The sequence below is a fragment of the Meriones unguiculatus genome, chromosome 15 (assembly GCF_030254825.1).
Source record: "Meriones unguiculatus strain TT.TT164.6M chromosome 15, Bangor_MerUng_6.1, whole genome shotgun sequence".
NCBI lineage: Eukaryota > Metazoa > Chordata > Mammalia > Rodentia > Muridae > Meriones > Meriones unguiculatus.
In genome coordinates this window covers 59,449,700-59,476,464 of record NC_083362.1, presented here as the reverse complement: position 1 = coordinate 59,476,464, position 26,765 = coordinate 59,449,700, and the positions used below count along the sequence as shown (strand labels likewise).

Below are 26,765 nucleotides of genomic sequence, written 5' to 3'. Positions count from 1 at the left end.
CTTGCCATTGGCCAGCCAGAATATTTGGAAGAGGTAAACCCTTGGCCCAGAGTGTCTGTCACTGGGGAAGTTTGGGGGACTTGCTTCCTTTACAATGGAGTAACTGAGACCTTTGGCTCTACCTCTAGGTAGAACCTTCTAAGCTGCAAAAAACCCCTCACTCTAAACTTTAAACCAAGTACTGTTTCAAGTAGCGAACTCTATGTCTAATAGAACTATGGGACAGAGAAGCTTTGATATGACTAAAGTCTTTGGTTGTCTCTCATGGTTCGTGGGGTCTACATAGCCACTCACAGTTGAGGTACCACATCACCCAAAGGGCTCCCTCACACAGCCTACAGGGGCACAGAACCCCCTGGATTTGTCCTGTGAATAAACCACGTGGATATACATGCAGGTCCTGTCTAGCTAGTAAAGCTCCCTGTTGTGACCTGAGGTCTGGTCTTAGCCTTTCCTCAACCTCTTCCAACACTGCTCTCTCTCACCTTGCTCTAGTTACACTGGCCTGCTTTCAATCCTATCTCCTGGGATAGATTAGAGATGCCTCTTCCTTTGAGAGACAGGCCCACGTTCCCCTTCTTCTTGGCTCTGCCTGAGTTTCATGACCACTTGAGCAGCAGAGTGCAGTACAAATGATGCTGTGGTGATTTCTTGGTCTCACAATCTTGGAACACGGTCCTTTCGGGCCTTGAGTTACTAGGTACAGTTAGTAAGTACCATGTGAGCCCAGCCTTCCTGCCATCCTTATCAAGATTCCACATGTATGAGACAAGCTGGCTTAAACCTTCCAAGTTAGCTTACCTGTCAACTGAATACCACTCAGTGACCTCAGCCAGTGCCCCAAGGAACAGCTACGCAGGCAATTGCTGCCCACATGTCTAACCCAAAAAAATATGAGATGAATGAGATTGTTGTTTTTAGCCACTGAATTTTAGAGCGTTGTTAGGATATAGGGTGACGGCTTAGTTAATAAAGCACTTTCCATACAAGTGTGAGAGCTTGAGTTCAGATCCCCATGCCCATGTAAAAAGCTGGGTATGGGGCATATACCCGTAACCCCAGGATGTGGTTACATCACAAGCATCTGTTTCCCCTACTAGGCAGCAGCAGGGACCACAAGACCCTGGGCACATAGTCGGCACCTGGCACACGGTATATATGAAATCCTTCAAAAACGAATGGATGGGTGTGGTTACACGGATGCATGCGTGACCCTAGCCTTTCAACCTGTTTTAGAGGGGTGCAACCCCAGGGGCAGAAGCTGCCCACCTTTACACACAAAGTGGCTTTCAGTTTCTTTGTCGTATGTTGATAGTACTCCATAGGATGCACAGGAAGTTGGTCAGACACCTTACCCTCTTTCCAGGGCCCCCCCCCTCTCTCTCTCTCTCTCTCTCTCTCTCTTTCATTTTCTTTTCCTCCTTCTCTTCTTGTAGAAACTTCCACAAAAATAAGGCCTGGCAAGAGTTTATAAATAGAAACTCCTCGTCCTCCCTCTCTTCCTCTATTATCTTTTCTTCCCATCACCCTGTAATTTGTTGTAAAAAAAAAAAAAAGGAAAGTGTCTGGGTGTGCCCTGTGGAAAAGACAGAGCTTTTCCTTGCTAAATCATCTAGGCCATGGGTGCATTCTCCTCCCTGTGCCTAACTGTGAGGACCCATGTAAGGTGTGGCCGTAGGAGCTTTTCTCAGGCGGTCCTGGAGGCTGCAGTGAGATTGATCCACCAGGGATGGAAGAGAGTAAGCTGTTCTGTTCCTGAAGACCAGGCCTTGGCAGAGGTAAGAGGTGTGTGTGTGTGTGTGTGTGTGTGTGTGTTAGGAGAGGGTAGGAGGGCAAGAAAGAGAGAGCAGGAGGTAGGCAAGAAGAGCAAAGTAAAATGTTTTATAGAGGTCAGAGATGTGTGCGAAGCCAGTGAACACAGCGTATTTATGAATGAAGCCAGAGAGGCTGAAGTGAGTGGGGAAACCACCAATGGCGGCACTTAGAGATCCAGTTTTCACTCCCGTCTATCGAGTGGCTCCTGCACGGCTCTGGGCAGGCGACCCTGCGCTTCCCTCTGTTCATTGTGTCTGAAATGGGGTAATGAGACTCACCTCTCGGCACCATCACAGGAGTGAGTCGCGTACACTCAGCAGTTACTAATGGGCTCTTGCTATTATGCAGAAGACATCTTCACTTCATGTTTAGAAACATTTAATACAAGACTCAAATAAGTGGCTAAGGCTGCCCTCAGCCGAAGTTACGACTTATTCAAAATCTGACAGGTTACAAGCACTATACGAAATTATATCAGCAAACTGCGACCTAGAACAACCTTAAACGTGTAAGAATCACGAAACAACACACCAAAAGTATCCAATGACCAAGCTGAAAATAGCGTATTTAATGTGGATCAAAAATGGATGGATTCATCTAATGTATTAGTTAACGCTTATTTTGCTGATAGAATAAAACTTCATGAATTTATCTCAGTGAAAAGTTTTAGGAAACTTGAAAACAGTACCTTTTTTTTTTTTTACTCCTTTATTTGCCTACTGAGTGTGTATGCGTGTGGGCCTGCGTGTGTCTCAGTGTGCACATGCAGGTCAGAGTACCACTTTGGGAGCCAGTCTCTGCTTCTACCATGTGGGACCCAGGGATTGAACTCAGGTTGTCAAGCTGCACAGCAATCACCTTTACCCTCCGAGCTATCCCACTGACCCCTGGAAACAGTTTAAACCACTCCATACTTAAAAAAGGAAACTAGAAAGAAAGACTGCTTACAAACTAAACTGTTTTTAGAAAAGTCCTTTAGGAGAATGCATTCTCCATGTGAGTTTTTTTTTTTTTTTTTAATGTGGCTACACTTCTGATTAAAATGTTACATATGTAAATACGAAATCTAAACGCACTGAAATGGGTTGGCAAGATGATTCAGCTTGCCTCCCACACCCAGAACTGATGCCACAATGCTGTCTGTCCTTTGACAGCGTACTGTGCATACTGTGCCACATAATCACACACACACACACACACACACACACACACACACACAACATGACCTTGAACATACACAATAAAAAAGCTCTGGGAATCCAATGCTTGCACACGTGCCAGCATAGCTGAGACAATGTGAAGCCGTCCCACACATGCCATCAGTTTTCTTGGTGAGCTGTTTATCGGACCTCACCATATCAGTTTAGGCGTACAAACGACGAGTTCGATGATAAGGGGGATGACAAGAACAATGACAATTACGAAAAATGCTTTGGTGAAACAGCAGCATGGTGTGCTTGGTAGGTGTGTTGGGATGTCCTGGTAAGAACGGAGAGGTGTTTATTTAACAAAAGCCATGATAAGATGTGTGAGGCACCATTGCCTTCCTGTTCCTTAGGGTCTATACTGTCATTCCTCTGTACGACTCAGACACAAGGGAAAGGGATAACACGGGGAAGTGAGTGGCTGGCCACGCTGTTCTGCCCTGGATTCCTTTCATATGCTCAGTTTCCTCGAGGCTGTGACAGTTTCATCTCAGCGGGGAGGTGGAAGTTGAAGGTGCGCACATTCCTAGCTCTTTTCCATGCAGTCTGCCTGGAAGTGTACCAGAATGGCTGGGACAGTGTGGAGCCTTCACACCCGGGTCTATCAGTTTCCTTAGTGAGTCCTTTAGTGTATCCTAAACATATCAGTCTGGTCTTTGGGTCCCAGGTAACCGTTCTCTTCTTTCCTTTCCTCTGTTCTTCTTGTCTCCAGTATTTTTGTTTGAGGTTTAGAGTAAGTGCAGGATGATCCTCGTGGCAAATGTGAATATGGCTTTGTCCCAGAAAACAGAGAAATTTTTGCAGAAGAGGTGGAAAGGGGTACTTGGGACAAGAATCATGATCACACACACATTCAGAGAGAGCCAGTGCAGAGCCGTGATCTTACAGCTAACTCCTTTCAATCCAAATATATGCATATGCATACATATACACTGTATATATATATATAGTCTTTTGATCATCTTCAAATCTGTAATACCTCCTTGCCACACTTTACAGATAGCCCTGCTCCTCTGCCTCTTGCAACCCGATATCTGCCCATCCCTCCAGCAGGCACTGGATAGCTGGAACTAGAGTTTTTAATTGCAGTGGGTAGCCTTGTGGGGTCGTGGGCTTCCTACCACTGCGAGACTCGTTGATGATTATGAATACATGCATGAGATACATGTATGTATACTGAGCTGAGTACTTACGTGGTGTCCACATAAGTACATAAGTACAGGTTTTGTACTGTCCTGGGGGGCTAGGACAGAATTAATTGTTAGAGATGTACAGAGTGAAAACAAAGATAGAATAAAAACAAAAATGCCTCGCTGAACGCCGTATACATCTTTAGAGGAGCATCCCTCCATTGCCAGAGGAGGGTGTGGGGGAGAACTAGGAAGAGAGTCACCACTCTTATAGGAATTTTGTCTCCAGCTCTCTGTCTTCTCCTCTGAACAGCTATCAATGCCACAAGTCTAGAATTCTATTCAATAACCTCTTACCATAGGTGATCATACGCAGGTGGAGAAACCTCCTGAGAAACTGACTTGTGTGTACAGTGGAGAGGCTCCTTCTCAATGTCTACAGTGCTTATGTTCCCACGTCAAGGGAGCTCAGTCCAGGATCTTACACAGCAGAGAAGCCAAACAAAAGATGACGTGCTGGCTTAGTGACCCTGGGCACGAACAAGTGAATCGGGTGTTTTGAAAAGGGATTTGGCGTGAGCAATAGAAACATACTAGAAATGCACCTTTGCACTCTGGGGAATGATTCTTCCCAGTACCCTGAAAATTCCTCCCTCCTCCCTCTCTCCTTTGCTGTGTTACAGTTTCACAACACTAAACGTTTCTCTCTACGCCTCCTATTTCAATATTCTGGGAGGGTCTGAGTGGCTGGTGGTGCCATTTCCTAGTGACCTCGTGAGCTTCCCAGCAATGCGTTCACTTCAATTACAAAGCACTCCTGATTCCCCAGCTCTGGCCTAGTTTATCTGCAAGCAACTCCTAGACTCTGGTATTAGGTCTTTTTCATCTGTGAATCTTTTGTATAATTTATAGACTCTTAAAAAGCCAAAACCTGCCAGAGACCAGTAGAGATGATTAATCCAACACCCATTTTAACTAATAAATAAATGGCAGCTCCAGAAAAAGAAGTGGTTCCGCCAAATGTGTGACAGGTGGAGATGCTGGACTGAAAGCCAAACATTTGTCCACCGCTCTGCTATTAGCTACCTAGCTTGTTGTTGTAGCCAAATGCCGGACAAGAAGGAACATAAGAGAAGCGGGACTTTTTGTTTTGTTTTGTTTTGGTTTGGTTTTTGGTTTTCTGAGACAGGGTTTTTCTGTGTAGTCTTGGCCACCCTTGAACCTACTCTGTAGATCAGGCTGGCCTTGAACTCACAGCAATCCACCTGCCTCTGCCTCCCAAGCACTGAGATTAAAGGCATGCACCACTGCCCAGCATGAAGGGCTTATTTAAAGGGATTTTAGTTCACCATGGCAGGGAAGCCACAGGGGGAGGGGCAGGAGCACAAGTCAGCTGACCACATGGTGTCTGGTGTCCACAGTCAGGAAGTAATGCTGGTGCTCAGCTTGCCTTCTTTTTATTCAATATGACTCCTGGGCGGGTGCTGTCCACACTCAAAGTGGGTCCTCCTTCTTCAGTTAAACCTCTGAGGAAACACCCTCAGACACACTCAGAGGTGTGTTTCCATGGTGATTCTAAATCCAGTCAAGCCGACAATGAAGACTATCACGTGTTTCAAGAACATCTTCATCCCTTATGTCATCAGGGATGTGTCCCCTTTGGGCATCAGCACTCGTGGGGCCTTGAAGTCCTCACCCGTAGCTTCACTCCTAACCAAGTATCCCAGACATATTTGATTGCAGCACCTTGGACAGCAGGGAGGGCTCAGGCTCTTCACAGACCTGCTCCCCCTTAAAACCCGTTACCAAATGAGCAACTGCCGGAAAATTCATTCCTTAAAGTGGTAAGCTGATCTGTGCAACACGGGACTTCTTGTGTTGTGTTGTGTTGTGTTGTTTGTTTGTCTCAAAAGCCATTTATTTATTATTCAGCAGGTCAATAACAATAGAGTTGGAAAATATTAAACATGATCACAGCTTCTTTGGCATCTGAGAATCATGCTACCAGAGGTAGTTGTGTCTAAGCTGGAAAAGTTATCCTGTAGACTTTCTGCAAATATTTATAGGTTTATTTATGCAGTCCAACCACAGTTCCCCTTTCCTCCTCTTCTCCCAGTCCCTCCCCTCCACCTTCCCTCTTCCCCCACCCTCCATCCACTCCTCCTCCGTTTGTCTTTAGAAAAGGCCTCCCATGGATATCAAAGGCAACAGAGTCAGACAGCTCCTGCTCCCACTATTAAGGGTCCCACAAGAAGACCAAGCTACACAAGTGTAACACATAGCACATGACTTCTTTAGGTGGCCATTCTGATCATTCCCCAAGCACAGCTGGTCTGCCGGAGCCGGGACACTGAAGTGGTTTTAGAAGAGGGAAAGCTGCTTCTTTTCCTTTCCTCCCATCTCCTTGCCTTCTTCTGTCTGCAGGAGCATGATGGGCACGTGTGTGCATGCAAGTGCGTGGAAGCCAGAAGTTGACACCGAGTGTCTTCCTTTACTGTTCTTGGTGTTATTTTTTGATACAGCTTTTGGTCTCTCACCAAACCCAGAGCTCCCCATTTGGGCTATAACAGTTGGTCAGTAAACATCCAGGATCTTTCTGTCTCCATCTCTGCCCAGTGCTGGGATTAGAGGCATGCCTCTCTGCACCTGGCTTTTATGGGAGTACTAGGGACCCAAACTCGGGTCTCCTTGAGTTTGCAGAGACTGCTCTCTATGTCCTGAGCCCTCTCCCCAGGCCTGCTGCTTTTAGGTTTTTGAGTCAAGATTCCACTATGTAGCCCAGACTGGCCTTGAACTTGTAATCCTCCTGTCTCAGCTTTCCAATTGCTGGTATTACAGGTATATACCACCACCTCTACCTTGTATGAGTTTTTTTTTTTTATAATACCGCAAGTTCTGTTTTGTTTACAAAGGGCAATCAATGTCCTCTTCTTTGAGCTCTTTCTAAAGTCTACAGACTTCCCTCTGCTTCTGTGGGGGTTGAAGTTGCCACCGCTGCAGAGGGTGCTCAGCTTGGTCATAACTTATTCTGACCGTTCTATTTTAATTCCTACATTCTGAGCTTATAACAGAGCGATGCCCTATTCCTCATGAAGTATGAATAGAGAGAAGAACATTGAGAGGGGAAATGAAGCTGAAATGTGCTTTCCTTTTCTTTCGTTCTTCTTTAAAGAAGCGTGTCGTCCTTCATAAGTTATAAAATGTCATTTCTATGATCCCCTTTGAAGGAATTGCTCTCCTTCCTAACTGAATTTATGATGAATTTTCAATAAAAATTTGACAATAAAAGTCCAAATGCACAATAAACATAAAACTGCTTAGTAGTTCTAAATGACAATTCATTGCTTTGAGTTTAAAGTATTAATAAATTAAAGTTTCCTGGAAAATTCTGAATTTGCATCTCATTAAAAAGAGTTTTCTGAAAGTATCATCTTCACCTGTATATTTTTAATGGCCCAGCCTTGGCTTCCTATATCACTAGGTCAACAGATTATAGATGGGTTAATCATGAGTTCCATTTCCTCTACAGTTGAGTCTCTGCTCTGTTCTAAGCACTTAACATCTCATTATTCTTTATGGTTTTATGCAATAACTACGACCGTTACTCTCATTCTCTTGGTGAGGAAATAATGCACAAAGCCATTAACTAACTTGCCTGTCTATCCCTGAAAACCATATGCACCATTGCACATTCATGACAGGAAGCCTGAATTGTCTTGCTTGCCACGGATACATATATTGTCCTCCACTTGTCATCCTTTGTTACATGTGTTCTGGGAATTATAATAACACAGAAATACACACATCACTCAGAGCAGGTTTTCCACAGTCAGTATCACATTCATTTATTTGAATGAGAAAATATTCATGTCTCTCTAAGACAGTCATGGAGGAACGCTGGACCACTGTTTCAAATCGCAGAAACACACAAATGAACACAAATCATGCTAGCTCACAGGCATGCGTGCACACATGCATGCAAGAACATATCATGTTAGCACATAGGTCATGTGTGTACACATGCATGCTAGCACACAAGGATGCTAGCCCCCATCATGCTGGCACACAGGCAGGTGTTCACACACTTGGAGGTGAATCTTGTGTCTGCAGAGCTCTCTGAAGTAGAGGAGCGTTACAGTAGTGACAGTGGCTATGTATTCTTTCTCTCAGGGGAAGACAGAAGCACACAGATGAGAAGGTCTACGAGACTGGCTCTCTTGTGATGAGCACCACGAGCGTGCCACGTGAGAAGGTCCTTCACCCTGGCTATAGTCCAGGAATTGTGGTGCTGCAGTCACGATGACCTCTAAGCGTGGCACCTGCTCACGTACCTCCTTTGGGCTTCCTCCTCGAAGCTTCTCTCACCTGCTTTAGGGGTAAAGACCAACCCTTCTCTGTACCTCCTGCCATGATGCTTTCACAGCCAATTACAGTTCTATTTCATTCCCAGCAAGGGAGCTGGCAGCTTTGGGTCCCCTCAGCAGGACTGGCTGGATGCAATTAATGTCTCTTCTAGGGCCTGATTAGCTAAGGGGAGGCCGGAATTCTTATTCTACCCCCAAGCCCACATGCAAATTAGGAGGTTTCCTATCTTGTTGCCTATATTCAGGATCCTCAGGCAAAATGTGTTAACCCTTCATATCTCACTCTCAATGGTGAAGTTAGATCAGAGAACCAAGATATCATCCCTGGCTGACTCTTCATTTTTAATATCCCCAATCCAGATTAATAGGATGATCTGGGTGCCCATGAGCTCCCAGCTAGAAGAGAGAGAGAGAGAGAGAGAGAGAGAGAGAGAAAGAGAGAGAGAGAGAGAGAGCTAGAAGCCACAGACATAATGCTTAGTATTATGGAGCTCTGAATGTAGAGTGTAATGCATGAGGATGATATGCTAAGGGAAAGACAGAATGTTCAAACGAGGAAAAATGAGAAGAGAAGGAAATTAATAAAAATGGAATTTATTATGTGGTACACATTTTACATATAGTAGAATGAAGAATTGCTATAAAACTGCACTTTTGCAGATAATGAGACTAAGGCTCAAGTGAAGGAAATTGTCCGAGGCCATCTAGCTAATATGGTAGAGTGATTGTCTTGATGGCCTCCCCGTTGTCACATCCTTTTGGCTATGACCATTTACGTCAGTTCTAGAGGAACTACATGACTTGCTTTGGGCGATGGAACCTCGACAAAGTTGATGCAAGCAGAGGCTTAGTGTGCTTGAGGTCTAAGGTCTGGTCTCTCTTTCTAGTGGCCATTCTTCTGTCACCATGCCAACAAGCTGGGCAGTATTACTAGATGCTAGGAGACACATGGGCTGGAGTTGGGTCACGCCATCCTGGATCAGCCAGTATCTAGCCAGCTCATCCATCCAGTCAAGATCAGCCAAACCATATCAGGTGAACCATTCAACTAACTGCTTTGTAGATTTGTGAACAATAGTAAGTGGGTATTTAGGTTTTTGTTTGAGGGTGCCTAGACAGAGGCATAGTTAGAAACCAGGGCTGATTGAGAGAGCTAGTAGATGACAGAGTCTGGACTCTATCCATTTATCATGAAATACCAAAAGGCTGGAACTGTAGCAGGGAAAACACAGGTTTCATTAAGATACCTTTTTAACCACAGGCTCTAAGTCACATGAGGCTTTTCCTGGGAGACTGTAGCATCTCTAAATCTGGAAAATTGTAGGTAATTACCTGGCTGGCAGCTCTTTCATGTTCCAAGTGCTTTAATCCCAAGTGCTTACCCGTATAGTTGCCATCTTGGAATCTGGGTAGAGCAAAGATTCTTGACAGGAGTCCCAAATCATCTCCATCCTCCATCTGTTCCTCTGAGAAGGCAAAACCCCTCAGACTGAGATTCTGCTGGTTTTCCCTGGCCAAGTACATCTTGGTCCTTTCATGGCTGAAACAGCCCCTCGTCTCCTAAACTTCCTTCAATTGCATTGCTCATTGCCTTGAGTCTTACAAGTAAAATCTCTACCTTCCCGAAGACAGAGACAGATTATCCACATTTCCTGAGGCTTCTTTCTTGAGTCATGGATATGACACCCTCAAAAGAGATCACCAAGAATATGGAGAAGGTGCAGGGTGTTGAGTATGAAGTAATAGCCACAAATACTGACTCTAGTGTGAACAGGAGCATTATTTTTGAAGATTAACATGGCAACCTGTGTCCACAGCCTTAAAAATGCCCAGGCCCTTTGAAGGGGTGATTCTGTACCAGGGTTCCCTCCTAAGGACACCTGGACATGATTTGTGAAATCAGAAAATCACTGGGGGAATTCTTATAGAACAGGTATGATTGGAAAATACAAGTTAGAAATAGGCTGTATATTATGTTTCTGATTTGGGGACAATTATGTGGGAGACAGGGCTATGGTTACAGGAAATTTTAACTTCTAATCAATTATTACATGGTTTTAAGATATGGCTTTCCTCTCCCACCACAGCCTCTGAGCAGATAGACATAGTTGGAAAACCTGTCTTAAAAACCTAACGACCAGCAAAGATCTATAAAAAGTGGCTGAAATGATCAACGATGTGAGAATGGGATCTAAATATAGGGCCTTTTAGCCTAGATGGATGATGACTGAGGGGAAAATGAATAAAGTGTCAAATGATTATAAAGTATAAGAGGAGGAACATGGCGCTGGCTCACAAAGTCCCAGAAAAGGCCGAGAACATTAGATCGCAAGCACCTGCTGAATGGTCTGGTCAGCTGACAGAGGCTGAAAGCAAACAAAAGGGAGCTATACCTTATCTATCAGCCCCTAATTACGTGAAACACAAGTGTAAAAGTTGTCCCAAGGGCTGAGACTCTGGGTACATTTGGAATATGTGTCATCATGGGAGAACGTCTCTTGGGCTGGGGCCATTTTGGTTTTCAACACGAGGACTGAGTGGTGGTATTCCATCCAAGGCTGCTGAATGTTCATGAAAGGAGACTGTCCTCACTCCTCAGAGAGAAATAGTGCTGGCCTGTAAATATCTCCCCACATCCCCACATCTTTACAAGCCTGTCCTGGTCCTCTGCCACCTTTCCCCAAACAGATGTCTATGCCTGAGCTCAAAGAAGACATTGGGTGTTAGCACTGCTGAGCAAGAGAGGCTCTTGTGTTCCTTCCGTATGTTGGAATTGGGGGAGTCTAACCAGAGACTAGAATTGGGGAGAGTACCTTTAAGACACACCCTTCCTCTCCCCCCCCCTCTCTCTCTCTCACACACACACACACACACACACACAGTTCCAGAAGTAATGACTATAGAATCCTTTGAAACAGAAAATAAAATTGCCAAGATAACAGCAGCCACGGCGACTCGGAGCTGCTTAGCTTGGAGCCAGCAGCCCGGAGTCTATTCACATGCCAGAGTCATTCAAATTCGCTTAGCATGCTTTCTGCTGACAGGGAGCTGAAGCCAAGATTTCAGGAATAGTATGCTTTCCAGAGAGGTGTGAAAAGAGCCGAGCTGGGTTTGCAACAGACTCTGGCATGGGCATCTCAGTCCCGAGGGGCTGTGGAACCTGCTTTTGGGAGCATGGAACCTGGACAGGGCTCAGAATGGAATCTTTTCTGTCCCATCGCTGCATCCTAAGAGAAGCCACCGCCTCTCTGGGCCTCAGGTTGATCTGTCGGTGGTTCTCAACCTGTTGGTTGTGACACCCTTGGGCGGTCACATATCAGATGTCCTGCCTATCAGATATTTGCATTCTGATTCATAAAAGTAGCAAAATTACAATTACGAAGTTGCAGCAAAATAATTTTATGTTTGGGGGTCACCACAACATGAGGAACTGTGTTAAAGGGTCACAGCATTAGGTAGGCTGAAAACCAGTGCTCTAAGTAAAGTGCAATGATTATGAGGCTGATTTGAAGAAAAAGTCGGGTGTGCAGCAAGAATCACAAACACCATACAGGCTTACCGTAATCTCTTTAAAAAGCAGGCAAGCGAGTACGAGGCAGACGTCTTCTCTTCTCTGAGTCCTCTTTCGCTGTTAAACTCTTTTTCTTAATTATAATAATTAATGTATATTAACTATATAGACTAGCGGGTTTCACGACAATTTTCATGCATGAATATAGTATACTTTTGCATCGTTTTCTATATCCTCCCTTTTATTTTTTTCTTTTTTCTTTTTTTAGTCCCTTTCTACTCTCCTCTCTCCTCTAGTTCCTATGAACACCTAAGATCGCAGCTGTACCCAAAATAGGAGAGGGAAAGAATGATGACCGTAGACATCCATACCTAAATACCCACCCCCACCCACCGTCACAAGAGGCAGAATTCATGAATGTGAAAAAGAGGGCTTGAGCGGGGGAAGGGGAGGTCCTAAAAAAGGAGGGCTGTGGAGGCAGGGGGGTAAGGTTTTGCGGTGCTGGCTTTGTTCTTCCCTCCTCCCAAAATACCAGGGCAGGTATTAATTACCTGGAAACTCCAAGCTCCCTCAAAAGTCACCACCTCATCCCGTATTCCCGGCCAACAGCAACTTCAGGCTCATAGATTTCGGGCTCATGGCTTTCAAGCCAGCAAAGTGAGGTACGTGGTGAGGCCACAGCCGGTAGAATGCTCTCATTTGCAGGGTTGGTACCCACCTTCTTCTGTTAGGCTATGAAAAGTCATGGTAATAGTGTGTCGTCATGAACACTCTCTATGTGTTCCATAGGGTTCTAAGCATTTTCTTCGTCATGTTTGAGCACCCCTCCCCCATTTAATCCTTCTGAGAAATTTAGGAATACAGGAAATGTCTTTGGTCCTACTTTAACCCCTAAGAAAACTTGCCTAAGGTCATACAAGTAATGCATGGCAAAACCAAGGGCCCCACTGACCACGTTATACCACCTAAGACATGTCAGGTACTTCAGATGATGACTGCCCTTTAGCACATATTCAAAGTCATGGACCAGTAAGATCAGGCCGGGTGGTGGTGGCGCATACCTTTAATCCCAGCGCTCAGGAGGCAGAGGCAGATGGATCTCTGTGAGTTTGAGGCCAGCCTGGCCTTACGGAGAAAGCCTATCTTGGAAAGGGAGAGAAGGAGAAGAGAAGAAGAGAGAGAGAGAGAGAGAGAGAGAGAGAGAGAGAGAGAGAGATGCAGCAACAGCAGAAACACTAGTAGGACAGTATAAACATAAATGACAAGATGAGGGCTTGGAGCAGATTAACTTGCCCAATGTCTCTCACCCAGCAAGTGAGAGAGCTGGTATTTGAGCCCAGAATTCAAAGCTTGTGACAGGGATTGGCACACAATAAGTCCTCAGTAAGTTTTAATTATCTGTACTTATTTTTATCTTTATGTACATAGAAGTCTCAGAAGTAACGTAAGAAGACAGAAGGTTTGTTAATGAGTATCTGGTCCAACAGTATACAAAGCGAGTCTTAGCCACGTTTTCTTGAGGCAGGTCTTCACAGAGCTGTAGTCTTTGGGTTGCAGCCAGCACGGGGATACTAACCAAGCTTCCCAGTGATTTGGATACAACTTCAACTGTCAGAAACGATGGATTGAGGCAGAGATCACTTAAACCTGTAGTCACCAGCCAGGGAGTGGGAAAGCTGGGGTTACACCTGGGAAAAGTCCTGCTTTGTTGGCATCAGGGGCAAACCTAAGGCCCTCATCCGAAACATAGGAAAGTTAAGACGTGATTCCAGCCTGCTTGCACCTGCAACTTCTGACTTGTCCCCTAAACCCCCCGAATGATGCATTCATTACAGTGAATGAAATTAATTTTAGGAGAATTTCACCACAGTTCCTCCAAGGAGCATCATGAGGGTTTTGTAGACTTGAGGACGCATATACCTCTGCTATTGTGTAAGGACCATAGACTGACTCAAGGAGACAATTCTGTAATTTCCCCCTAACCTATCAGATGATTTGGCCTGGTTTCTGGGACAAAAAAAAAGTGAACACAGTGGCCTGGTATCCCTGAAGCTTCCTGAGAAGTGTAGTGGCCTGGAACCTTGGACAAGGGCCCAGCCCACTATATGCAAATAGCTCAATTCAGGCTACTCAAGGCTTGTCTGAATTATGTTCTCTTGATCTAGGCAGAGGAACTAGGCCAGATCAGCCTTTAATTTTGGCTCTTTGGTAATGATAGTGATGCTAATGATGAGTCAGACAGAAAGACAAACAGACATTAGATTGCACATTTGGGCCATTAGAATACGGATACAATTATGAATACCCACATTAAGCGTGACCTTCTTTCTTCCTGCGGTTTGTTTACTATGCACGTCATGTTTGACTCCACAGAATTGGATGTTATTTAAATTCAATTATTGTGAGGTTAAGTTCTTCTCACTAGTAGCAGCTGAGTAAATTTAGAAGCAGTTAGAGGAAATAGGTACATATATCTTATACCAGTTAAATTATAGGGAGAGTAAGCGGAGCAGGAATGAAATAATCACCGGGATAATGAATGTCACTGTGTGGAGGGCTTGGGTTCGTCTGTCCACTTTCCTTGTGCCTTTTAGCATTCCTTTTGTTTTGCTTTGAGACAATGAGCAGATAAACTAGGACATTCTCCATGAAGATGGAAGGAGATTACATGTGTGAGGCTGTCCGTGTCTGTGTGTTTCTGAGTGTAAGTGGCTAGTATGGGAATGGAAATAGAAATAGTTTTGTAGGTTAATTGGATTCAGTGTAGATAACTACAGCTTATTAGGGCTTTAAGTCTCCTCTCTTCTTAGCAATAGCATTCTCTCTTCTTTAGATCAAATTATCTCATAGCAATTCATAAATTCTCTCCACTGTTCCTGACATACTGTTGGTCCCTTGAAGCCAAGACTTGGCCTGAGATCCATTGATAAAAGCACAGTCTGACTGGAAAGGGAGTCTGAGTGGGTGGTACAGGTAAACTCTCTTCAGAACACAGAGCTGTTTATGTGCTTTCTAATACAGTATGCACGCAATTCAGGATGGCTTGATTATGAACAATCATGGATTTTCAGGTCTTGGGGCATCTTCGGAGGTCATTACCCTCCCTTCCCTTCATCCTTCACAGTCCACTTTGACCTGCCTCCCAATCCACCCAGACATCAAATAATATCCAGTGAACATGGCCCAGAACGGATCTCAGAGGTGGCAATGAGGGAAAGAGCAACAGGGTGCATAGGTGTCCGGTAAGGGGGATCCCAGGGGGGATCCAGTGAGTTCATCACTCAGGTCAGGACAAAAAAGTTAATGGTCTTACAGGCAGGCTGCTGTGGGTGGAAGAAGAGACACAGGCAATGGAACCACCGTGAAAAGAGGTGATTTGGGGAACTAAGGCAGTTCGATGAACAGAATTGGTTTCAGAGCCCAATTCTTTTTTTTTCATCAATTACACTTTATTCATTCTGCATCCCCCCATAAGCCCCTCCCTCCTCCCCTCCCAATCCCACCCTCCCTCCTCCCTCTGCATGCATGCCACTCCCCAAGTCCACTGATAGGGGAGGTTCTCCTCTCCTTACTGATCTTAGTCTATCAGTTCACATCAAAAGTGGCTGCATTGTCCTCTACTATGGCCTCAGAGCCCAATTCTTTCATTTTCATGAGCATGTAACAAACTCTCTGAATGGGCATCTTCATTCGTGAAGAGGGAGCAATTATTGCTAACCTCACTGTGTTGAGGTGGCAGATGGCCTCACAGCCAGAGACATGTTTTACGGATAGTGACTCTAGATGCAAGAAAAAAAAGGAAATAATGAAAGAAATTAATATTTGAAGGAGATGGGAAGACCGTTTTAGAGACAGGTTTTGTTAATCCCTGTGGTAGTGGTTCTTAACCTGTGGGCTGCAACCTTTTTGGCAAACCTCTGTCTCCACAAATATTTACACTGTGATTCATAACAGTAGCAAAATTACAGTTATGAAGTAACAACAAAAATAATTGTGTGGTCGGGAGTCACCACAACATGAGGAACTGTGCTGTACTAAAGGGTCTCGACAACAGGGAAGTTGAAAACCACTGCCCTATTGTAACCCTTACACACTAGCCTCCATTTAAGTCAAACTCACCTTGCTCCTCTGGTTTCACAGATGAGGTAATTTGTTTTGATGAAAATATCTCTAAAGATCTTCTGGTGTTTTATATCGCTCTCAGCCCTTTGGTGCCTCTTCCCTCCCCTCCCCTCCCCTCCCCTCCCCTCCCCTCCCCTCCCCTCCCCTCCCCTCCCCTCCCCTCCCCTCCCCTCCCCTCCCCTCCCCTCCCCTCCCCTCCCCTCCCCTCCCCTCCCCTCCCCTCCCCTCCCCTCCCCTCCCCTCCCCTCCCCTCCCCTCGCCTTCCCTTCCCTTCCCTTCCCTTCTCTTCTCTTCCCTTCCCTTCCCTTTCTTTCCCTTCATGCCTTTTTTCCCCCACAAACAAAATGGGGAAAAATTAGAAGTAAAGCTTACCGTATTCATAGATAATTATTTTCTCATCTAACTTGATCCATCAACATCTGACAAGGCAGAGAGCTCCCCTTCTCTTAGCATACTTTTGCATTCTTCCTTGGCTTTTGGACTGATGTGTTCTTTTACCTGGCTAGCCTTGCTTTTCACCCTCTTCTGCTGGTTCCCAACAGTTTTCTGACTTCTAGCCACGGTCATTCACCAAGATTAGACCTAGAGCCTCTCTTTTTTGTGGCATATGCTGACCGCTTTGGTTATGTCATCTAAGCGGTGGATTTGAACACTACCCCACTGCTAATGGGGTAGTGATTCTCATGTCCCTATGTGAGCTCAGCCCAGATACCAGCCTAATGCACATTGCAATGTGTGTTTGGCATTCCCGCTTGACAGCTGATGGGCATCACACTGTTGATACTTTTAAAAGTGAGTACCCAATCTTTAAACCTGCTTCTTCTCAGTCTTTCTCCATTCAACCAAAAGCAACTCTGCCATTCTTCCCAAAGCTCAAGTCAAAATTGATATCATCCTCTACTTTCCTGCTTTGCTCACATGCCACACCTAATCCACCAACCAATCTCAACATTCATCTCTTCAAAAACACATCCAGAAACCAACCATTTCTTGGGTTTTGTATCGATACTATTTGGTTTAAATCATATTTGTCCTCCACCTGGATTATTTCAACAGCCTTTTGTCTCCCAGTTCTGTCTTTATTTCCATCTAGTCTGTCCTCAGTATAAAAGTCATACTGTCATACGTAGCCAGATCATCAAAGGTAAGTAGAAGGGCTTAAAGACTAAGCGAGACTCAATAACATTCAAGATTACCCATGCCATCCATAAATGCCATAAAAGCCCTTTCCTCATCTGTTTCCCCACCTTTGATCCATATTTGGGCCTCTTCTGTTTTCCTTCCTCTCACTACTCAATCTTAATATGCCAGTGTCTTTGGTTTTCCTGAAACATGTCAGTCACTTTTCTGCCTTGGAGTCTTTGCGCTTAATCTTCCCTGCCCAGATTTCTTGGTCCCAAATATCTGCCTGGTTCATTCCTTTGCCTGTCTCATGTCTTAATTCAAATACCCCTCTTCAGAGAGAGAGCATCCAGAGCCATTGGCTATGGAATATAGTTACTTTCCTAGTTGCTATGACAAAGTACAAGAATTTTACCCGCTTCTAGATCCAGTCAGGTTGACAACTAAGACATCCCACCTTGGAGTTCCGGGGAATATGGTCCATCATAGCAGGAGTGACAGAGTGGTGAGAACATCAAGCATCCAGGCACGCTGCAGCCCATGGCAGTAATCCGAGAGAGCTAAATGTAATGCTTGTCCTTGGGTCCTTTCTCAGTCACTCTGGTCCCAAGCTGTGGGATGCTGCCACCTACGCACAGGATGGGTCTTCCCTCGAGTCAAGCATTTCTGGAAACAACTTCATAAACACACAGAGAGGTGGGTTTCCATGGTGATTCTAAATGCAGTCAACTTGACAATGAGGAGTTACCATCCTACCATCCTACTTAGCATTTAAATCTACCTCCTCCTTCTCCTCCACAGTCTCTTTTCCCTTTACACGCTTATTTTCTCCACAGCACCTGACAGCATATCTTAGGTAGACATCATTTACTTCTTTATCTGTTTGTTGTCTTTGTCTACCAGAGAACTTTCTGCCTACCATCTAGAAGATGGAGCATGGCAAGTAAATATTGAATGAGCAAAGGATATGGCTTAACACAGTTTAGAGTGGTTAACAGGTTGATCAAGGTTGTACAGACTGTCAGAGCCTGAATAAAGCCGAGACTGTCTAGGATGAGAGCCAGGCTCTTAATCATCATGAGTCTCAATAAAGGAAAAGAACTATAAACTGTGCCCTAAGGCTAGAGTTTTATTGTTTTGATGTCCCAGAGAAGCAAACTTCAGCCCAGCATGTTGGCAGAGATGCCTGGATATGAGTAAGTGGAAAAAAAGCAGGCTTACCTGGCATTGCCATAGCAACTGGGTAACCTAAGGACTCTTGAAGCCAGACCTTCAGACTGAAAGAGGAAGAAAAAAAAAAAGAAAGAAAACCTAAAGCAAGCTCAGAAGTAAACAAGGAAATCTGTGAATGGAGAAACAGCTGTAGCTACCAACTGTTCCAGTGGTAGAAGAATCTTCATTCTTTTCTCGGTCCCTCCCACCAGGTTAGTCATAGCCACAACTAGAAAATTACCTTGCACTGATTCCTGCCTGTAGCACAGTCTCAACCCAAGAGACCTGTGTTCTTCTCTTGTCTAGCATCTCTAAGGTAAAGGTTACCCTAAATACTCCCAGCGTCCTGTAATAACACAAGGACATTTCTGGGAATGTAGAATACTGTGTCCTCATTCCTGTCTCAGAATGACAGACTTGCCTAGAATGTACTTTAAGGCGGCCCTCTCTGTGACCCTGTTGACCAGTTCTTAAGGCTCTTGCTCCTTTCTTACCTATTTGGCTTATATTAGCATGACAGTAGGAACAGAGAATTGTAATAAAAAAAACAAGTTGAAGTCTTAAAGAAATATAAGTTAAAACTGTAATTTAGCAAGAGGGCTTACTTGTGCTGAAGACCGTCAAGCACTTTGCTGCTTCATCTCACTGGATTTTTTTTTTTTTTTTTTTTTAAGGAGATAAGAGTACATGGAAGGTAAAAAGAGCATCACAGACGTTAAGGGCTTGCATACATTTTCTTAGCCAGCAATGGGTGAAGAGACATTCAAAACCATAGCGCTTAATTTCTAAAACAAACATTCTTAGCCACTCTCGCAGACTCCACACCTCTTTCTTGTCCCAAAGCCCTGAGGACACTGAGGACTTTTCCTGGGCATCTCGGTATTGCTAGGTATTGATGGGGTATCAATGAGCAGCCTAAATCTCAGAAGATATGGAAAATGATGTAGTACCAGACTGTGTGTAATGAGGCAGGGAGAGGAGACAGGGCTGCAGCTGGCCATCATGGGAGATTTGGCTGAGGGACCTGAGGTAGACCAGAAATATCCCTCCCTCCTCCGGAGAAGGAGACAGAAAGAGATGCATAGCACAGACTTCAGTGTGGTGAAGCTCAGGGGCTGACACTGGTGGGAAAGCCCTGGCTTCTCATTTTTCTCATGTCCCCTGCTGTCTCTGTGGCATGGACTGTATATTGCATCTTCTCTTGTATTAGGGGATGTTCATACTGGAAGCCTGGGGGAAGGATATCCATCTCACTTTCCATATTACAGCACTTAAACTTGTGTATATATGCATATGTGCATCTGGGCATTTGTGTGTGTGTGTATGCCTGTTGAGGAATTATATGTGCGTGTGTATGTGTGTGTGTGTGTGTGTGTGTGTGTGTGTGCATGTGTATGCCTGTTGAGGAATTGTATGTGAGTGTGTGTGTGTGTGCATGTGTATGCCTGTTGAGGAATTATATGTGTGTGTGTGTGTGTGTGTGTGCATGTGTATGCCTGTTGAGGAATTGTATGTGAGTGTGTGTGCACATGTTTGTGGAGGCTGAAGATCAGTCTGAGGAGCCATCCACCTTCTTTTTGGAGACACGGTCTCTTGGTGAGACCAAATGGAGCTTGTCATTTTTAAGCTGGGCCAGCTGATCAGTGAGCCTCAAGGACCCTCCTGTCCCTGCTTCCCTGTTCCTGAGATTCAAGCATGCACCACCATGCCCAACATTTTATCTGAGTGCCAAGGAGTAAGCTCCTTATACCAAGCGCTTTACCAACTGAACTGAGACATTGCTCCAGCCCCCTCCCCCACGTCCCCTCATTTCAGCTTTTAATGGCGTTTACTGTGAAGAACATATTCATCACATTTAACAGGGTCCCACTTTTGTTGCCAGTTATATCTATTCTATTGTTCTTGAAGACACATGGGTGTAATGAGAAGATGATGCAGGACCCAGGCTAGGTTGGCAGTTTTGCCCTAACCGATAAAAGGACTGTGGTCCTCCTCATCATCCATGAAGAGATATCCTGGGTGATCAGTAAGTTGAAAAGAGCTTCTTCATGGACTTTTTTCTTTAAAACATAGCATTGGTTATTTTCATCAGTCATGTATTTTTGATACCCCATTTTGATACCACATTTACTAAAGGTTGTAGGGTAAGAAGTGACTACCCAGTCTGCCTTTTGGGTTGTCCAGTGTGGATGGTGGGGATTTTTTTTTAACTTTTAAATATTTTTTATTTTTTATTAATTAGAATTTATTCACTTTGCATCTCACCTACATCTCCCTCCCTCCACTCCTCCCAACCCACTCTCCTTCCCTCTTCTCCACCGATGCCCCTCCTCCAGTCCACTGATGGGGAGGTCTTCTTTCCCCTTCCTTCTGATCCTAGTCTGTCAGGTCTCATCAGGAGTGGCTGCATTGTCTTCCTCTGTGGCCTGGTAAGGCTGCACCCCACCTAAGGGGGAGGTGATCAAAGAGCAGGACAATCAGTTCGTGTCAAAGACAGTCCCTGTTCCCTTTACTAGGGAACCCACTTGGACACTGAGCTGCCATGGGCTACATCTGTGCAGGGATTCTAGGTTATCTCCATGCATGGTCCTTGGTTGGAGTATCAGTCTCAGAAAAGACCCCTGTGCCCAGATAGTTTGGTTCTGTTGCTCTCCTGTGGAGCTCCTGTCCTTTCCAGGTTTTACTATTTCCCACTTCTTTCATAAGATTCCCTGCACTCCGCCAAAAGTTTGGCAGTAAGTCTCAGGATCTGCTCTGATACCCTGCAGGGTAGAGCCTTTCAGAGGCCCTCTGTAGTAGGCTCCTGTCCTGTTCCCTGTTTTCTCCCTCTTCTGAAGTCCATCCTCTTTGCCTTTCTGAAGGAGGATTGAGCACCTTACCCAGGGACCTCCTTCTTGTTTAGCTTCTTTAGGTCTACAGATTTTAGTATGTTTATCCCATATTATATGTCTAATATCCACTTATGAGTGAGTATATACCCTGTGTGTCTTTCTGCTTCTGGGATACCTCACTCAGGAAGATCTTTTCCAGTTCCCACCATTTGCCTGCAAATTTCATGATTTCCTTTTTTTAATTGCTGAGTAGTATTCCATTGTGTAAATATACCACAATTTCTGTATCCGTTCCTCCATTGACAGATATCTAGGTTGTTTCCAGATGGCTATTACAAGTAAAGCTGCTACAAACATAGTTGAGCAAATACCCTTGTATACTTGAGCATCTTTTGCATATATTCCTAGGAGTGGTATAGGTGGATCTTGAGGAAGCACTATTCCTAATTGTCTGAGAAAGCACCAGATTGATTTCCAAAATGGTTGTACAAGTTTACATTCTCACCAGCAATGGAGGAGGGTTCCTCTTTCTCCACATCCTCTCCAGCATGTGTTGTCAGTTGAGTTTTTGATCTTAGCCATTCTGATGGGTATAAGGTGAAATCTCAGGATCATTTTGATTTACATTGCCCTGATGACTAAGAATGTTGAGCATTTCTTTAAGTGTTTCTCTGCCATTCGATATTCCTCTATTGAGAATTTTCTGTTTAGTTCTGTACCCCACTTTTTAATTGGATTACTTGATTTGTTGCTGTTTAACTTCTTGAGTTCTTTATGTATACTGGATATTAGCCCTTTGTCAGGTACAGGGTTGGTAAAGATCCTTTCCCAATCTGTCGGCAGTCGTTTTGTTCTGACGACAGTGTCCTTTGCTTTACAGAAGCTTTTCAGTTTCATGAGGTCCCATTTATTGATTGTTGCTCTTAGAGCCTGTGCTGTTGATGTTCTGTTCAGGAAGTTCTCTCCTGTACCAATGAGTTCAAGGCTCTTCCCCACTTTTTCTTCTAACAGTTTTAGTGTGTCCGGTTTTATGTTGAGGTCTTTGATCCACTTGGACTTGAGTTTTGTGCAGGGTGATAAGGATGGATCTATTTGCATTTTCTACATGTAGACATCCAGTTAGACCAGCACCATTTGTTGAAGATGCTATCTTTTTTCCATTGTATGGTTTTGGCATCTTTGTCAAAAATCAGGTGTTCATAAGTGTGTGGGTTTATTTCTGGGTCTTCTATTTGATTCCATTGATCCACCAGTCAGTTTCTATGCCAGTACCATGCAGTTTTTACTATTGTTGCTCTATAGTACAGCTTGAGATCAGGAATGGAGATACCTCCAGAAGATCTTTTATTGTAGAGGATTGTTTCAGCAATTCTGGGTTTCTTGTTATTCCATATGAAGTTGAGAATTTTTCTTTCAAGATCTGTAAAGAATTGTGTTGGTAAGTTGATGGGAATTGCATTGAATCTGTAGATTGCTTTTGGTAAGATGGCCATTTTTACTATGTTGATCCTGCCAAGCCATATGCATGGGAAATCTTTCCATCTTCTGATATCTTCTTCTATTTCTTTCTTCAGAGACTGGAAATTTTTTTCATACAAGTCTTTGACTTGCTTGGTTAGAGTCACACCAAGGTACTTTATGTCCTTTGTGGCTATTGTGAAGGGTGTTGTTTCCCTAATTTCTCAGCCCTTTTGTCTTGTGTACACAGGAGGGATATTGGGGAATTAATAAGTGCCTTCAGGAGAAGCACCTCAGTCTGGCCTCTTGGCCCCTGAGACAGGCGCTTGAACCAGGCCATGCTCAGCATACTCCCTCTGTAGGTAGGTATGTGACTGCTCAAAGGGGTTTAGGAAAAGCTAATCGTCCCCATACAGAGCCAAGGTAAAGAGCCCAGATCAGACTGTGTTATGGGCTGTGTTCAGCCAGTAGCTCTTCCGTGCCTTTTCTCCTAGCTGCTGTTTGGGAAACAAGAAATGCAGACTGCTGTCACTTGGTTTCACTGCCAGCGACCGGAAGTAATGTCTTTTACCTGATCGGCGACTTGACATGGCTGCTTAACAACCCGATTAATCAAACCTAGCTCATCCTGTTAGAATTAATGAGCCTAGGAAACGCTGCCATGAATAATGAGGGCTTTCCCCCTCCCCCAGCACCTCTCTCCGCTCACCCCCTCCCGTTTCCTTCCCAGAGCCATAGCACAGATACTCAGTACCGCGGGGAGTTAGAGTTTGTTGTACTGAGTGGCCAGCAACACGCACAACTCCCTTTTCTTCCCTGCATCAGAGAACCCAAGACTGGCTATGTCCCAGCGGAATAAAACCTCTTGTTCACCAAACGGATTAAGCTCACGATTAGCCGCCAAAGTCAGATGAATGTCTAGCTGTACTGAGTGCTAGGGATGCAAAGTTCTATGAAATACCGTCCTGTGAGGGAATCACAGTGCAATGACCTGTGGACAAATGAAGACGCGCCGCAAAATGAGACTGGGAAAGGCCACGGCCAAGAGAAGGGATCAGTACTTGAAGAGCAGAGTGGGAAGTAGGCGGGGTCTCATGCTGAGCACCTGAGTACCTTCTACCCAGTTAACTCACTGCACAGGTGCATGGAGTTCGGGCATGGCAAAAACTACTGGGTTAATAGGGTGAACGTGGTTCCTAGTCTCACAGAATGGGCCATGCAGGTGCCTAGGAAGACATTTGGCCTATTTTTTTTTTCCATTTAGTCATTCAAACTCAGAGGGTTGCCTTCTACTTTAGGGATTGGCACTGGGGAAAAGAGGTACAAAGATATATACCTCATTCCTGCCTTCCGGTGATCCTTTGGAGGGCGGATAGGCACATGGATAGATCCTCGTGGTCATGTGTTAGATTCTCTAAGCAGGATATGCTAGATATGCTAAACTCATCCACTATAAAGTCCTTTCAGGCTAAAGCACCCATACCCACCTGGTGAAACCATGGGTGACTCCCTGTGAGAAGCGGTATTGAAACCACCTGGAAAAAAAAATTAACCATTTGAGTAGACTGAGTACAAAAGGACTCCATACAAGCCAAGACAAGCCATTTTGCATATGGGAGTAAAATAAAAGGAAAAGATGATTCCAGAAATCATAGAAGGAGACAGCTGGTTCTGTAGTCTACAGTGAAGAGGACGACTAAATAAGCAGATAGACACACTTAGGGACCAGAAGATCCTGGATTTGCTTATTCATGGTTGAGAACAGGCATATTCTTCCTTAAAAAAAAAAAAAAAAAAAAAGAAAGAAACATTCAAATATCCCAAACATAGGGGATAATGTTTGGGGCTCAAGAATTGGGTTGTGCATGGGTCCCTAGAGTGAGACAGAGGAGCTGAATCCAAAATAAGTGATCAGGGGTGGAAACATGGAAAGTAAACCAGGAAGCTTTGAGTAAGACCAGAGGGAATTCAGAGCCCAACTGTTAAAGTCTCTAAGAAGGTGAGAGTAAGAGCTGAGTCAATGGGGATTTAATGAGCCAAGAGGACAGAGAGTGAGCTGGGAAGTAGAAAGAGAGTGAAGAAAGAGAGAGCAAAGAAAAGGAGATGAGAGCCAGGTGGTGGTGGTGCACACCTTTAAACCCAGCCCTTGGGAGGCAGAAGAGGTGGATCCCTCTGAGCTCAAGGCCGGCCTGAACTACAGACTGAGTTCAAGGATAGGCAGAGCTACACAGAGAAACCCTGTCCCAGAACAAAACAAAGCAAAACAAAAGGAGGGCGGCAGGGAAGCTAGGGGGTGAGATTCACAGAGGCACTTTGGGGCCTCATCAGGAGACAAGAGGCACAAGTTTCAATCACACTGTCTGATGTGTCATGGGGAGCTCTGGACAATGAACCATGCTGTGCTGCTGCTCAGTTACAAGAGACTTCAGATCCAGAAACCATCTAGCTTGGCCAGATGGTTTGTTTCCCAGCTTCCAATGCTCCTAAGCTGGTTTTCCCCCCGCCCCCTAAAGTTGGCTGGAGCAACCCAGACCTTCAGCAAGGACATTGGCCAAACTCCAAGATCCCTTAGGATTTAGGCCTGACCTACATTTTTTTCTCTCTCTCTCTCAGGGACCCAGCATGGAAAGAAAGCATCACAGAGAGGGTCAGTGTCTTTGCAGAAGAATGCAAAGGCTCAAGTTCAGGGTCCTATGGCCTATAGGCATCTCTACACTCAGTCAAAGTGACCCCTGTGATATATTTTTAAACTGTTACAAACAGACTGCTGAAAGGTTTAGAGAAAGATTCCTTGTTGGACTGGAGATGGTCTGTATGAGATTCTGGGATCACTCACCAGCACTACCAAAAATACAAATCTGTGGCTAGCTGGAGATGGATGGTACTTTTTGCCCTGCTTTCGGTCTGAGTTCTCCAAATCACACCCGTCTCTACCAGCAGATTCCCATCACTTGTGCTACCTCTCCAGCTCTTGGGGATATTTGACTTTCATTGAGTTTCTAGTGAGAAACTCATGGAGCCTACCAGCCACCATTGGGTGACAGAGGGCTTCCATGAATATCCTGGGTCTTAGGCAGTTCAAGAAGCACTGTTTCGTGTCTTACCAGAGAAGTGGAAGGTCCTACAACTGGTAGTTTAGCTGACTAAAGCCACTTGGATTCTGTGGTAGGAAAGCTGGGGCCCAGGCTTCTTCAGTAGATTCTGGTGCCTCTAGGCTTGCAAGGAGGAGCCTTATCTGGGCTATCGGAGTAGCTCAGACCAGGGTTCCGGTATCCACCCACCAGTCTGTCACGTGCTGGACTGAGGTTCCGGGCTCACCACCATTCCCTCTTTTTCTCCACAGGGAGAGCTGCTAAGCCCGTGCCGCTGTGATGGTTCTGTCAAATGTACACACCAGCCTTGTCTCATCAAGTGGATCAGTGAAAGGGGCTGCTGGAGCTGTGAGCTGTGCTACTACAAGTACCACGTCATCGCCATAAGCACAAAGAATCCTCTACAGGTAAATCCAGGGCCTCCCAGCCTGGGTCCCCTCATGATCTGCTTTATGGTAGGGGAATTACTGAACCTCAGATTCAAGGCAGCTTGGTGTCTAGGTGTTACACAGTCAAGAGGGGGTAAAAGAAGTTTTTTTCTCTTAAGTCTATCCAAGAAGGCAGGGAAGGGTTGGGCAAACAGAAAAATATATATATATGCTATATGGGGAAAGAGGTCAGGGGAGGTGGATGACATAAGAAAACAGATGTGTTGATGAGAAGAGGAAAGGAAGAAAGAAGAAATAGGAGATTGGGGGAAAGGGAAGGACAGAAAGAAAAGGAGGAAGGGAGGGAAGAAGAGGAAAAAAGAGAGAAGACAAAGAGAACAGGTGATTGGGGGAGACATGCTGGGGAAATGAGGCTTGAGTTAAAGCCAAAGGCTTGAAAAGAGTCTGGGTAGACAAGATGGCTCAGTGGCACTTTTCAGTCTTCAACGTGATTGTGATTTACCTGAAGTCTTAA

The 26,765-nt window shown here is 44.9% G+C and overlaps 1 protein-coding gene and 1 long non-coding RNA gene across 2 annotated transcripts in view; one reads left to right on the top strand and one right to left on the bottom strand.

Annotated features, from left to right (window-relative positions):
* Nucleotides 1-26,765, top strand: part of Marchf4 (membrane associated ring-CH-type finger 4) — a 109,905-nt gene that overhangs the window by 61,297 nt on the left and 21,843 nt on the right. The window contains exon 2 of the mRNA XM_021645375.2: nt 26,114-26,269. Within this exon, the coding sequence (XP_021501050.1) occupies nt 26,114-26,269 (156 nt within the window). The remainder of the gene's footprint in view (nt 1-26,113; nt 26,270-26,765) is intronic.
* Nucleotides 15,547-26,765, bottom strand: part of LOC132648086 (uncharacterized) — a 39,843-nt gene continuing 28,624 nt past the window's right edge. Inside the window, exons 4-7 of the long non-coding RNA XR_009586462.1 lie at nt 24,258-24,305; nt 18,491-18,546; nt 17,727-17,945; nt 15,547-15,804 (exon numbers count right to left, since the gene is read on the bottom strand). This is a non-coding gene — a long non-coding RNA (uncharacterized LOC132648086). The remainder of the gene's footprint in view (nt 15,805-17,726; nt 17,946-18,490; nt 18,547-24,257; nt 24,306-26,765) is intronic.